Source organism: Balaenoptera musculus, chromosome 2 (assembly GCF_009873245.2).
Source record: "Balaenoptera musculus isolate JJ_BM4_2016_0621 chromosome 2, mBalMus1.pri.v3, whole genome shotgun sequence".
Lineage (NCBI taxonomy): Eukaryota > Metazoa > Chordata > Mammalia > Artiodactyla > Balaenopteridae > Balaenoptera > Balaenoptera musculus.
In genome coordinates, this window is record NC_045786.1 from 108,525,047 (window position 1) to 108,540,639 (window position 15,593).

Consider the following 15,593-nt stretch of genomic DNA (forward strand, 5'->3'; position numbering starts at 1 on the left):
TGAATCTCAAACCTGTAATTTTCTCTGTTTTGTAACACTGAACGAATAACTTCTTTTAAGTCCTTTATTTCAACTATAAAATGAAGATAATAGTGCTATATCTACCTTACAGAGCTATTAGAAGAGCAAACATGTTAGTATATGTAAATCAAATAGAACAGTGTTTCACTCACAGAAAGCAATATACCACTTGTCTATAAGATTCAAGAGGACAAGATATTTTATCTTTGTTCACCAAGCATGGAGAAGTATGCTGAGGATATGGCAGATACTCATAAGCTTTGCTGAATGAATGAGTCCATAACCAATTCAGACTCTCTTCCTCCAACTCCTCCACATCCCTCACTTGTACTACACCTTCTCCCAGATTCACCCACTAGCTAAGTCTCTTGAGCACAGCACATATGCAATTCATATTTGTCCCTCTACCAAAATTTTACAAATCATGAGCCCTGAAGATCTCTCTGGAACAATTAGTACAAATTGAAAGTTTTAAATTCTCTAAAGTCAAGGGTCTACCATATAGTGTGGCTTGAATACTCTTTCTAAACCAATATTGCAAACCCCTGCTCAAATATTCAAGTGGTTTTCATAGTGCATAGTGTAAACAAAGATCCATTATTCTTAGCCTGGCTCTGAAAAGTTCACCTCAATAGTTTCTGCTGTCCTTCTCCAAACTTACCTCTCTGGCTTTGCCTATAAGAAACTTCTGTTCCAGCCCAAGTTCCCACTGCTGTGCCTCTAATCAAAATATGCCCTTATCTGGAATTTCCTATTTTCTTCACTTAAGAACAAACAAACAAACAAACACCTTACCATTCTTTCAAGGAAACACTCAAACCTTCACTCTATGAAGACTCCTTTATCCTACTGCATTATGCATGAGTGTGTGCATGTATGAGCGTGTGCACACCCACACACACTATTTTCCCCAGGCAATAAGCCCTCAGAAAGCAGAAACGACATCTTATACATGATAGTAGCCAGTGCAGTGCAAAATACTAAATATACTTTTATTGTTAAAATCTAAATACTTATTGAGTCCATTCATACTATCAATTTCTATGTTTCAGATAAAAAAAAAATTCAAGGGCTTCCCTGGTGGTGCAGTGGTTAAGAACCCGCCTGCCAATGCAGGGGACACGGGTTCGAGCCCTGGTCCGGGAAGATCCCACATGCCACGGAACAACTAAGCCCGTGGCCACAACTACTGAGCCTGCACTCTAGAGTCCATGAGCCACAACTGCTGAGCCTGCATGCCACAACTACTGAAGCCCATGCGCCCTAGAGCCCGTGCTCTGCACAACAGAAGCCACCGCGATGAGAAGCCCACGCACCGCAACAAAGAGTAGCCCCCGCTCGCTGCAACTAGAAAAAGCCCGTGCAGCAACAAAGACCCAACACAGCCAAAAATAAATAAATAAATTTATTAAAAAAAAAAATTCAAGAAATTTACTATTAATTTGATAGAATAATACCCTATTATTAACAACTTAGCTAACCATCAACACCAGTTATTGGGATATTCTAGTTTATCACATTCAAATAAATTACCACTTTCCAAAGAAGACTTTTTTAAAAAACAATACATCTCAACGCAATTTACAGTTTAATTTAACTCAAGTGTTGTATGTGTGTGTATCTGTGTGTATGAGAGAGAGAAAATGAGAGAGAGAAATTTTCCATTGTTTAGAGCCTGTTGCTTCAATTATCTTCACATTACAAATAAGGTACTAGCTGGTTAACACCAAGAATTAATTGGTAGAATTCGTAAACAATTTAAAAGGCTACAGGCTCCTTATTTCTGATTTCTGCCAGTAAAACAGCTCTAGAGACTCACTTTTTGCTTTTAATATAACTACTAAAATTCCTGAACCTCCCCTTACAAATGTAAATCTTCAATAATTAATGAAAGGAATCTTTTTAGAAATACAGTAAAGGAAATTATCTCTTTGCTCTTGCAGCAGTGGAAGATGTTTAGGCTTCATAAAAATGTTTAAAGAATTGATTTGATAAGGTGTTAACTGAGAACATTCACATGAATATGAATCTTCTTTCCTGTGCAATATATAGACCTGTGAATATCCATTCTCTTCTCAACTTGTTCTACTGAGTTAAAAGGAACCTCTGTTCATGAAAAGTGCTATTTGAACAAAGATATTTATGTAAGACTCTAAAGACCAAAAATTATCACCATGTCCTATACAACCTTCAAAGAGAAATCTGTAGTTCTAATTTGCTGTCTTGCTTGATAATTTGTTGCCCTGAAAAAATGTTGCAATTAACATTTAAGTTTCTTATTTGGAAGTCCTTCAATACCCCTCTAATCATTTTAGCTCCTCAAAGAAGCCTCTCTTAGCTATCAGACTTTTCCTGAAAGAGAGCAAACAGTACTTTATGTAGTATTCTAGGTAATGACAGATGATACAGAGGTCCTTAAACAAACAATTCTATGGCCAAATTAAAATTTGATTTGACTTCTATATAATTGGTATGTTTTCCTTACAACAAGAAATAGAGGAAAAATGACAACAAACAATTGTCACTGTATCATCATTTCATCCACTGAGAAATAATTTTAAGGACATATTTGAAATGCCAAATACTAGAAAGAGATATTTTCTGCTATACTAATTCACAACAGAATATAAAGAAAAAAATTTCAAATGAAAGGGTTTGTAACTGTCATGAAATGAAGAAATCATAAGAGGTAAGCAAGGTATTATATATACTTAAGGATAAAAATTAACATATTATAAGTGTGCTACATTAAGTAAAGCAAAAATTTGAGTTAAATCAATTTAACTTGGCAATTTTGAAGCCATGAAGTCAATATCTTATATAGAAAATAAGATAACCTACTTACCCGTTTTATTGTCAAAAAATTTGATGTGTCTATCTTCATGAGCAGTTATTGTAACAGGAAGTGTGGGATGACTTACTACTCTGTTAATGTGATTACTGGATTGTAAACCTGAAAAATAAAGGAGAATAATACACCAAAATTCAAACCGTCAATGTAATGTGAAATCTAAAAAAAGTACAAACAAGACAAAATAAAATAAAAACAGGTTCACAGACACAGAAAAGAAATAGGTGGTTACCAGAGGGGAGGGGAGGGAGTGGCAGGGGAAGAGGTGAAGGGGATTATGAGGTACAAACCTCCAGTTATAAAATAATAAGCCATGGTGATGTAATATACAGCATAAGGAATATGGTCAGTAATATTTCAATACATTTGTACGAGGACAGATGGTTATTAGATTTATTGTGGTGATCATTTCATAATGTATGCAAATGTCAAATAATACGTAGTACACCTGACTTAATATTGACCGTCAACCATATTTCAATTAAAAAAAAACAAATACTTCAATCAGAAGTTAAATGATGGCCTTTTTAGTCTTACCAAAAAATAAGAATCACTAACAACTAAAGCTTTTATACATAAAACAAAAAATCTAAGAAATAAAACTAGAACTCTAGAGAGATACAATTTCTTACAATATGTGTAAGCTAGCATGCCCTATAATATAAATGGATAGTACTAGGCTCAAGTTTAGAAAAAAGTTAGAAGTATTTTAATGCAGACTGTCAATATAGGTGGTTTAGAATTTTTAAAAGACTCACAAACCATTGCTTTTAATAAATAGCCCATAAAAGAATTAGAGGCAATTAATAAAGAAAAAATTCATAAGTGATAATTAGATGTTTGCAAGAACCACCCACATGCCACCCACAATGACAAAAAAACAGAGAACTGGAATTAATGTTCTTAGGAATGAGACCTTTTCTTTACTATCAAGTTCTTAATTTTTGATTAGATTAGTGATGAGGGAGAAAAGAGAGAGATCAAAACAAATGGGAAGGGACTTCCCTGATGGTCCAGTGGTTAAGAATCCGCCTCCCAATGCAGGGGACATGGGTTCGATCCCTGGTCAGGGAACTAAGATCCCACATGCCGCGAGGCAACTAAGCCCGCGCGCTGCAAGGAAGAGCCTGTGTGCTGCAACGAAAGATCCTACGTGCTGCAACTAAGACCCGAGGCAGCCAAATAGATAAATTATTAAAAAAAAAAAAGGGAAAATATTGTCAACATTTATTAGACTAAGTAAATCAATCATTCTACATGTATACAAGAACTCTTAACTGAAATTAAACACACTGAAAAAACTAATCTATGTAAGAGGAAGAAAGGGACTTGGGTTGAAAAGACACTTTGGGTATAATGTGGTTTGAGATTTGACCATGGAACCATTTAAATGTTTTCTATAATTATAAAATGACTTTTAAAAGAGTAGTCATGAAAAATCAAACAAATGAAACTTAACCATAAAATTAAACAAATGAACTTAACCATATATCCAATCGGCAGTATAAGCACAAAGAAATTAACTACTTCTAGTGACTTTTAAAAGCACAGTAATTAGACTGTCCAACACTAGTAGAATATACCCTATTATCAGTAATGATACTATTGGTGGTGGTGTTGCTATTATTATTCTGAGATGACTATATCTGTACTGTGAGATAAATCAAACAAGAAATTATGATGATTTTGCTGAGAACCAAGAGTTTCAACATTGTTGAAAATGAGATAAAGATATAAAATCAATGAGATAAAGATATGAAATCAATGATATAAATCTGAATTAGAATTGGAAGTATTTGTATAAATTTATCAGTCTTTTTCTGTATTAAAAGGGTACTTCTAGCTCTGTCCACTGAAAAAGTCTAAACCAATGACCAACTCAAGAGACACGAAAGCCATGGGGACTGACTCAATAGCACAGCACCTATCTTGTAGTCTTTAAATGCCATTTTCACTAAAAGAAACCATGGCTCCTTAGAGAAATGGCTGATTTCAGATCTGGGGTGCAAAGTGAACAAGATGAACCTAGAACACCTTGTCATCTCAGAAAGTAAGAAAACCATCAACAACTAACAGGGTCATGTCAAAAGGAGGACTCAGGAGCCAAGCTGAATAAGCTCCCACTGGCCAAAGATGAAATAATCTGAGTAGCAAATAAAGATAATACCTGCAACAGACTGAAATACATAAAATGCATTTATATCCAAGAAAGATTATAATGATAATAAAAACAAACAATACCCAAAAGCCTCACTGGTCACCTTTGGAGGATGCTAGGGAACTACCTCATCATTTTAAAGCAATCATTTATCTTGCTTTTCCTTTATAACTACTAACTCCAGGTAACCAAATTACCGATGAGAGGTGTTCCTTTTTACAGAAGCATTCTAGGTAATAATGGAGAAGAAATGATAGAATTAGAAAATAATTTTTCAACAGTTAATGAATTAATGGACCCAAGCAATGACTGGAAACATAAGAAAAAGAAAAACCAGACAATATTTACTTCTGAAAAAAATTCACAGATTACTATGAAATAATCTTGCCAAAAACACTTAAAAACTTTAAAATGAAGACAAATAAAAACATCAAACCTGAATTTGAATAAGCCTCTAGATCCACAAACAATTTACAGGAAATAAAATGAATAGAGGAGCACATTAAATGATACCACAAGGATGTAACTGGCAAAATCCAAACTATGGGAAACTCTATAGGACAAACTACCCGATTTCTTCAATTAAAAAATGCAAGGGAAATAAAAGAGATGGAGGGGGAACCTACAGATGAAAAGAGACCTGAGAGACTTACCAACCAATCACAATGCACGGGCCTTATTTGGATCCCTATTTGAATAAACTGTAAAATACATACCGCATCCTATACTTACAACCTTGGCCATTTACATGTAATTACTGGAGCTGGATGATGAGTTCATTTGGTTCATTATATTTTCTCTACTTTCACATGTATTTTCATTAAAAACTTTTAATTATTTCACTTGCTTTCTTTTACCTTTACATTGCTCTACTACTCACTTCTCTGTCCCCACATACTCACTCAAGCTTCTAAGCATACTTTGAGGAAACAGCAGAAATAATAAGTACACAGTGAAAGTAATTATTTTTCCATCCTAAATACAGTCAAAATATAAAAATTAAAAGGTTACCTCTATTGTGAAATAATCCTTTTTAAGGTTCCAACCTTACCAGAAAACTTACCAGAATCTATCTGTGATGAAAGCATCACTAATGACTGTGATGTTTCTAAATCATAAATTACTGTACTACCAGTGTTGAAAGAGGTCACCATATGAGCTGGATCACAGCCTATAAAGTCAACCGATGTAGGTATTCCATGCTCTGAAAGGAGCACAAAGAGACACAGTGTAAACACAATAATTTAGAAATCTCTGATTTTCTAGTAAGAAAAAGGAATTTGAATATTCTTGAAATAATGGTAATAATGAAAAAGAAAGCAATTGCGTTAGGATGGTAAGATATAATAAGTAACTTTTCCTCAATTATTAGGAGTTTTTGTAACATTATAAGAAAAATATAGCTAGAAGGCTCTTAAAGTAAGAGTAGATATATACAAAAGTTATTGTTCTCCTATGCATTTTCTTCTAAGAGAGAAAAAAAACCCTAGGTTAGTTTACTGGCCCACTTGCAATTTTATTTCTTACTGTAAAATGATAAAATAGCATTCTCACATCATTGTCTTGGGAGACTGTTCACCTGTCTGAGACTGGTAAGCCTTATCAAATAGCTAATACAAGTCAAATTTTTGGATCTGTGAAAATGAAGATTTGGACTCTGGAATCCACTGATGCAGTACTATCCTAAAGTGGCCCAAGCAGCAATTTTGCTCTTTAACATATTAAATTCAACTGTCCAGATCAATGCACAACTATGTGAAATCTGGAGTAAGCAATTAATTACCTAGATGAAGCAAGAAACAAATTATCTAAATGAATTTTCACCTCAAAAGCTTATTTTAGGCAATTCAAAAATTAGTAGAATCACTAAGGTATCTAGAGACCCAACAAAATTAAGCATAAATGTTCATCTAAAATGTTTTAAAACAAAAAATTATTTTTAGTAAAAATAAAAGGTATGATTTTTTAAAAATTACTTGAAAAATAATACCAACACAAATAATATAAACAGATGCACATAAATAAATATAGTCACAAGGTATATTAAAGCCTTCTTTGACAGGAAAAGACTTGAAATCATGTGTGTAACTCAGTTTGCACTTCCCAGTTAAGGGTGCTATTTCAATGATTATGGCTAGACTTCTCAATCAGTGTGCTCATATGTGGTTTATAGGTATGCTTGAGACTGTGATCCCTTCAATCTTTGTAAGCAGCCACTTGGATGGAGCTGGTGGAGGGCCTCCTGCTGTTTCTATAAGTAGCCTTGTTTGTCTACTCTACTGTTACATACAAATAATTCTATTCTTCACATAGGACATGTCCAGAAAAAGGTCAAAAAAAGCATGGAGCTACAGGATATACTTGCAAAGCACCTTTCTTACTTATAAAAAAAATGACTAGGAAGAAAAAGATTATCACAGCTTCATAAAATTCTTTCAATTATCTCTTTAAGCAGTCAGGAAATAATAAATCAACTACTTTGTCTTTTTTATCTTCCAAATTTTTAAAAAATTAGCTTTTTTCAAATAGGCAAAATTTACTCACCCTTGTCTCCATTGTAAGTGCAAATACATGGCAATTTTTCTTGTGGATTCCATAATCTAACAGTGCCATCTGCTGAACATGACAGTAATTGATTTTTTATGCCACTATAAGCAAGACCCCAGACAGCATCTGTATGAGCAATTAAAGTGCCAGCTAGAACATTTGGCTCTGTAACAAAAGAAACAAACAAAAGTTAGCTGAAAGAAGTTTTAAAAAAATGCTTTTGTATATAAAGATAACTTATTAAGTATAAAGACTACACATACAGTCATAATAAGATAAACCAAAGTGCACATAGCCATCTCTATGTTGTGGAGTTATGGGTTATTTTTATTCCCCTTTCCAATACTTTCCTATATTTTTGCAATTTTCTAAAAGGAACACACACTTAAAATAACCAAAAAAACAAAAACAGCTTTATGGAGATGTAATTCCCATGCCATAAACCCCATCAATTTAAAGTGTCAATTAAACGGTTTTTAGTATATTCAACAAGTTGTGCAATCATCACCACATCAACTTTAAGACACCTTCATTGCTTGTTAGCTATTTCCCCCCAATCTTCCTCTCTGCCTTTCTGCAGCCCTAGGCAACCATTATTCTACTTTGTTTCTATAAATTTGCCTATTCTGGACATTTTACACAAATAGCTTTTTGTGACTTCTTTCACTTACCGTAATGTTTTCAAGGTTCATCCACATTGTAGCATGTATCAGTGCTTCATTTCCTTTTATTGCCAAATAATACTCCAGTGTATGGATATACTACATTTTATTTATCCATTCATTTGATGGACAATGGGGGCTAATAACATTGAACATCATTTGTCCTACAGTCCTGTTTCTCTACTAAATTCCCACTTTCCACAGATATTTCTCATCATCTCTGTAATACTCAGTTCGTAACCTCCCTTACTCATGAATGATTCTCTCTCCTACTTCACTGGGGAAATAGAGCGTTGAAATAGAAACTTTTCCCCTACCTTTCTGTCACCCAACCTATAAATCTACTAGTATCTAAAACCATCTTCTCCGTGTTTCCAGATACAACTAAGGAATTATCCTCCCTCCCTCAAAAGGCTAATTCCACCAGGTATTCTGGATTCCATTCAACACACTAAATTGCTTTCATGTTTAGTTTTTCTACTACACAGATTATCCTCCTCCCTGGGATCATTACCACAGCAAACGAATATGCTCCAAAATCTCTCAACCTAATAAACAAACCTTACACCACCCTCCCACCAAATAATAGAAAACCATGTTGAGTAAATGTGCTTTCTTACCTCCCATTTACTCTCTAAATCACTCCAATACCATCACCACACCAAAACAACCCTTGTTAAAATCACCAATGACGAAGTCTATTCTATCAAATTTAATAACATTTCCCTTCCTTCCTTCCTCCTTTCCCTCCTTCCCTTCTTCTCATCACAGTGCTTTTCATCCATAGAGTGTACCTTGAAAGGTCATCCAGAGGTCCCTTTACCTTCTGGTCTTAACCCCAACATCCAACCTCTGTCTGGCCAAAACCTGGATGATCTACTTGTTACTTATAAAAAAGAACCTTCCTATCCTTATATTATTAGACCTCTAAGCAACATTTGAAAGTGCATACCATTTCTTCTCAAAATGGTATGCTTGCATGATTCCACATTTTCCTGGACATCCTCCTACCTCACAGGCCATGCCTTCTTAGTTTTTTTGGTTGGTTCTCTTGCTCTAGCCACCCCACCCACCATGTCAGAGTTCCTCAGGATTTTGCCTTCTCTTCCTACCCTATACAACACATTCTCCCTATGTAATACCACCCATTCTCACATCTTGACACTGATGGTACCTACTTGATATTGCCATCTCTTAACATGCATAAAAACCCAAACTCAGCAACCTTTATCTTCTCACACCTGTTCTGTTCCCATTCAATATGCTACCATCGTATACTCAGTTGCTAATGTTAAAAATGCAGGTGTGGTAATGAAAAAGTTCTGAATTAGATAGTGGTAATGATTGCACAACCCTGTGAATATGGTAAAAACTACTGAACTGTATACTTCAAAAGGGTGAATCTTATCATATGTGAATTATACCTCAATAAAGCTGTTAAAAAATAAACAAGAGTCACTCATCCATCACTATATCCACTCAACCCAATTTATCAATAGATTCTGTCTGTTCTACCCTATCTCCCCAGTATGTCTTAAATCTATTTCTCTCCAACTGCTCTACTATCCACTCTAATCTTGGCAACATCATCTCTCACCTAGTCTACCAGATCACTATGTTACAACTTTACAACTTCACACTGGTATTCCTCCTTTCTCCACTCTTCCCACCCCCAATCTATTCTCCTTGCAACAGCCAGAGTTATCTTTTTAAACCTTACATTTCCAAGTTGCTTCCTGGCTTAAAACTCTTTACTAAAAGTTAACTTTTGTTCTTTAGATTTTGGCTTGAATGTGATTATTTTAGACTATACCTAAAGAAGACTTTTGGCTGTTACTCTCTCTCACAGTACTGTATCTTCATACCATTTACCACAATTTGTAACTATCCATCCCCTTGTTTGTGTTTAAAGTCTGTTTTTTCTATTAGACTAATTCTTATTTCTTGATGTATGCTTGACATCTGGCAAATTCAGGCACCAAGTGTGTGTTAAATAAAAAGACCAAAGAGCTCTTAAATTCTTTTTTAAAAAATATTTACTTATTTATTTGGCTGTGCTGGTTGCGGCACATGGGATCTTCGTTGCAGCGAGTGGGATCTTTAGTTGTGGCATGTGAACTCTTAGTTGTGGCATGTGGGCTCTTAGTTGTGGCATGTGGGATCTAGTTCCCTGACCAGGGATCAAACCCGGGCCCCCAGCATTGGGAGTACAGAGCCTTAGACACTGGACCACCAGGGAAGTCCCTTAAATTCTTTTTAAATGAACCAACCATTAAGTAGACAACTATTTAACCATTCTCATACTTATAAACATTCATTTTAATTTAATTTTTTATAATTACAAACAATGCCCTTGTAAATATATTTGAATACATGTGCAGGTATTTGTTAGCCAGATTCTAAAAGTGGCATTTGGGAATGGAAGTTTTTTTTTTAAATTAAGGAATTTATTGTCCCTCAAGTTGACTGATTTATACCCTTATGTCCCTAATTTGTTTCTATTGTCTCCCACTAAATATTTTTTGAACTACATAAAGTATTTAAGTTTTAAAAATTATTCCCTATATTAAAATTTATTCTTTCTGTAACTAGTACTGAAATTAATGTTTTAATTAATACAGTTTTTAATTTTTGAACACCATAGAGGAAGTACCAACTTGCAGGCTAAAATATTCATGACATGATATTTCTTAATTTTTCTCTTTAATAAAGCACATTACTAGTAAATGGAAGGATTAAATGAAGAGACTAATACATATTTAAATAATCTTATAATATTTGAGGTGATTATTTTTGCAGCCCCATTCACTTTTAAAAAAACATCTTGAGCCTTTTACTTACCATATGTATCATATGGATCCACATTAGGACTAGGCATATTCCACCACTGGATAGTTGCATCAATACCACCACTAAAACACTGTTCTCCATTAGAACTAATAGCTAATGATAGAACAGGACCACTATTATAGGAAAAGAGGAAAGAAATTACTTATAAAGCCTAAGAAGAAACTCATATCTGCACCCCCCAACCTCTCTCTAAATTTATGTGGTATCTAAAACTGTTTAGGTAAACATGTACATTTGAACAGTGCTGATTATATTCTCACTAATACAATTATTAATCAAATGAAATATTGTTCAGTATGTCTTTCCTAATATAAAACAAATATTATGAGAAAATTATAAGGTTTTACAATTGATAAATAATAGTTAACAATAACTATGGTTGTTAATTAAGTCCTAATTCAATAAAACTTACATGTGGGCCCTAAATGTGTAGATAGGCTCTACATCTAAAGAGGCACTCCTAAAAGAGGGGGAAAAAAAGGGCGGGGGGGGGGGGAGAGAAGATAAATAATGGTAAATCATTGGTTGATATACAAGAGTCATTAGGAAAGATCAAATGAGTACATAAAAGATATGGGACCATAAAGAATAACAGTTATTTACAATTAGCAAATTTGGAAGGAAAAAAAATAGGCTAACATTAAAATACTTGCTTTTTGGCAGGAACTGTTTTTTGCAAGTTCCAAAGTTTCAGAGTATGGTCCTCAGAGGCAGTAACCAGCACAGGTTCTACAGGATGAAAAGCTAATGCCCGTACTCCATCAAAATGGCTACGTAGTGTATACTTGGGATTCCATGTCTTTCGAAAGGCATCTTTATTGGCAGGCAACTAAAAAGAAAGAGTGCAATATTTAGTGGTAAAAGTAGTTAATTGATAGGCATGTGGAATTTTTGTTTGTTTTGGCGTGTTTAAAATATATATTCAAAACTGCTTTGCTAAAATAAAATGTCCAGCGGAAATTTAGTATACCTTAAAAACTTTATAACAAATCTTTATCATTTAATAAGAACTAAGAAGAATAATTTCATTAGCTTTCAAATACTTAGATCAAATGAGTCCCTTAATCTGTTTTACCTAATCATCAGGGTAAACCCGAAGTCCTATTAAACATCAAATGAGAACAAAAACAAAACAAAACAAAAAAACTACCATGCTGCAATACTTTACATTAAAACAATAAAAATTATATAAATTACTACTAAAAATCCAAGGGTACAACATTAACAATACAGCTGTCATTTAGAAAATCAGCATGTGACATTTTTCAAGGCAGCAAGTTAAAGTACTTTCCAAAAGTCTGAACTAAAGACACTTTATTGATATTGATAAGAGGTTAATCTTTTTACCTTCATTTCTCCATCTGTAAAGATAGGCTGTGAAACCACTTCTAAAGTAGTCAAAAGTTTATTGGAATTTAGTTGCTTATATACTTTAAAAGTATTAATGAGAATAATCCAGCCCACCAAGGCTGATGTCTCTAAAAAAGCATGCTAACATAAGTATAAAATGTAGAAAAAAGGACTTTGTTATAAAAGGAAAAAAATTAATTTGCTGAAAAACTGCAAATTCACTAATACAAAATCTAAACAAGTATAGTTAACTCTCAATTGAGGGTTTATTGTCTATAAAAAATTTAATCCAAGACTAGTTTCACCTCTAACACTGTCCTTCCCACGTCCTCTCCATCCTCTCCCCATCCCTCAAATGAAGGACTAAATATTCAGGAAATGACAAACTAACTCCAACATTATCCTTTAAAAAAAAAGTTCGACAATAAAACGTGTTTTTTAAGAATTATCCTGAAGGCAAATAAGTGATTCGGGTTACCTATTTTTCTCTTGTTAACAGCAAAATATGGCTTAATTTGAGTAGGTAATTGAGAGTTGACTACTCAGGTAGATATTTATCAACCAATATTTTAAGGTAATCAATCACCCCAAACTCCTAACTAATCCACCACAATACCTAAGAAAAAATTTAAACACCACAAAGAAAGTAGTTATAAGAAAAAAACTACATGTCACTTCAAATAAACACAATGTCACACTTAAACTTATCTTTTCCATGCACCTTGACATTAATTCTGTTTTATAAGTGTTTCCAAAAAATAAGGAGCCTTCTATTAAATCATTAAAAAATTAAAAATAAAACTGCACTTACATCATAACTATAGTCTGCATCATTTGTTACCGTCAAGTCTGCAAGGTCTCCAAGGCCCAGTACACTTAACAAAACATCATCAGAACCCATAATAAATGACTTGCCTCCTCCAGATGGAAACGTTATTGGTTCAGCTATAAAGAACAAAACCGCTTCTTAAATGCTGAAAAATCATACAGTACAAGACAATATTGTGGGGGAAATGTAAGCACTTAACAGTTACAATATTCAGTAATATAATTAATTTTTTTCCCACTTCCCTCATTTCTTCCACTCAAAAAATCCTATTACTGTGTAGTAATAAACAAGTGTTTATTTTGGAACTGAGCATAATTTCCCACAAATCAAATGTGCACTAGATATATTATTTCAGGGTGGGAGGTGGGGCACAAAAGCTTTGTCTATTTACATCATGTATCACTTTGGTACAACTATAATTATAGTATTTTTAAAACATAATAGGTTGTTGCTAAGTCCTTTTGCTTTCTATCATATTTGTTTGAAAGTGCTAGGTATTCTAGTCCCTGGTAAAAATTAATATAAGTATTCACATGTAAATGGTTTCCAGTCTGCAGTACAGTGTATCAGTTTACTGAATTGAAGCCTTAAATTGCTCAGATTTCTTCAGTAACAGCAATGGTCTAGGAAAAGGGCAGTTCTATCATCACTGTCCGTTTTCTTTCCCTAAAAGGTTAATGTATGTGATCTTCAGAATGGCTTCCAGCTTTCAAACTTTGACTATGTTTTTTTATATTAACTTCCCTTTTATTTACCATTATACTTCTAAAATAAAATAACTAATCTATACTGACTATGGATAGCACTTTAAACTTCTGATACTTGGACCAATTAAAATCAAAGACTGCCATAATTAGAATAACTACACTACTATATATTTTGCTATTACAGTTACAGTATAAGCAATAATTCTCCGTATCATTTCAAACATGCTTTGAAAGCAAAATTTTAATCTTAAAATACAAGGGGAAAGTACATAAGTCATTGTAATACAAAACAACTCAACATGTCAATACATATTAAAATCCATGAGCAAATTTAAAAGGGAAACATAAAAATTCAAGCTATTTATCAATTTTGAAAAATTCCCATAAAAGATGATGATATAAATTTAATACACTATAGGAAACATAACAGATGTCATAAAATTTGTCAGTCATCACTAATACTACTGAAAATATTCTAAGATACAAGTCAACTTCTCCTAGATAGATATATACTATGGCAAAAGTAAAATTCATCCTTATTTAGAATATCTTATTATTTATTAAAGTAATCTGTAATATCAAAGTAAGCTATATTATTTGATTCAAATAGGGTCCTGAATGACATATCTAAAATGAAGCTGTGTGTCAGCAACTGATATAGGGTAAATCGGATAGAAAATACACACAGGGATAGTAGTATTTAATTAATTTTATAATGACTATACCTACTGAATCTAAATAACCTATAGCATTGATCCTTCCTACCAGCATCTAGTATGCAGTTATTGGTAATACCAGAAGAAGCTGAGAATTATAAAATCAATAGTTTAAAATTATGTTTAAGAACAATTATATAAAATTCATTAGGTATTACTTTCTCAAAGCATTTTTAGCCAGTACAAGGACATGTTTTTCTTTTAAGCTCAGAATTTGTTTCTAAGACAAGTTAGAACAAAATGCCACAATTCCTCCCACTCACAATTATACAAACACTCAATAACAGAACTTTTGATAAAAGCCCAATAAAGTATTGGTAACTTTAACATGGTAACTAATTATTCTGCATTATTACATATTCTTTTTGCAGAGATATTTCTTATCAGTTACTGACCAATTTAAGAGCATGTGAAGGGAAGTGTCTAAGCAATATTAGCTAGTTTTATTAGAGTTTTAGATTAATTGTATTAAATAAAAAGTATACCAATTTCTAATTAATCACATAACTACAGTTCTCTATCTCTATACACATATATCCATTTATATATAGCAAGCTATCCTGCTCACTCAGCATTTACTACATATACATCTCGGTGAAAAAAATCTTTTAAGCTGTATTTCTCCTTTCCACAATCACCCATTACTGTGGCATATAGCAATCTTAATAAATACTCAATTTATCCGCCCTTGTTTCTTTGCAGAGGGAATTAATTTCTATTCTATAAATTCATTTTATTAATGTTAACATAATTACCTACAGCACATGATTACATAAGCATAAAAATGTTATTAGCAATTCAAAGAAAAATTATTAAAAGGAGCAGTTTTTAATGATATAAATTATGATACCTTTTATTAGATAGCCTAAAAGATTTCATCAAGCAATTTAAGAAAACTATTA

The 15,593-nt window shown here is 33.2% G+C and overlaps 1 protein-coding gene across 6 annotated transcripts in view; it reads right to left on the reverse strand.

Annotated features, from left to right (window-relative positions):
• STRN3 (striatin 3) overlaps positions 1 to 15,593 on the reverse strand; it is a 123,069-nt gene that overhangs the window by 5,035 nt on the left and 102,441 nt on the right. For all 6 annotated transcript variants that reach the window (XM_036842432.1, XM_036842431.1, XM_036842433.1 and 3 more), the window contains 7 exons: positions 13,251 to 13,384; positions 11,743 to 11,918; positions 11,502 to 11,549; positions 11,081 to 11,202; positions 7,575 to 7,742; positions 6,094 to 6,234; positions 2,867 to 2,974 (listed from right to left, as the gene is read on the reverse strand). In XM_036842432.1, the coding sequence (XP_036698327.1) occupies positions 2,867 to 2,974; positions 6,094 to 6,234; positions 7,575 to 7,742; positions 11,081 to 11,202; positions 11,502 to 11,549; positions 11,743 to 11,918; positions 13,251 to 13,384 (897 nt within the window). The remainder of the gene's footprint in view (positions 1 to 2,866; positions 2,975 to 6,093; positions 6,235 to 7,574; positions 7,743 to 11,080; positions 11,203 to 11,501; positions 11,550 to 11,742; positions 11,919 to 13,250; positions 13,385 to 15,593) is intronic.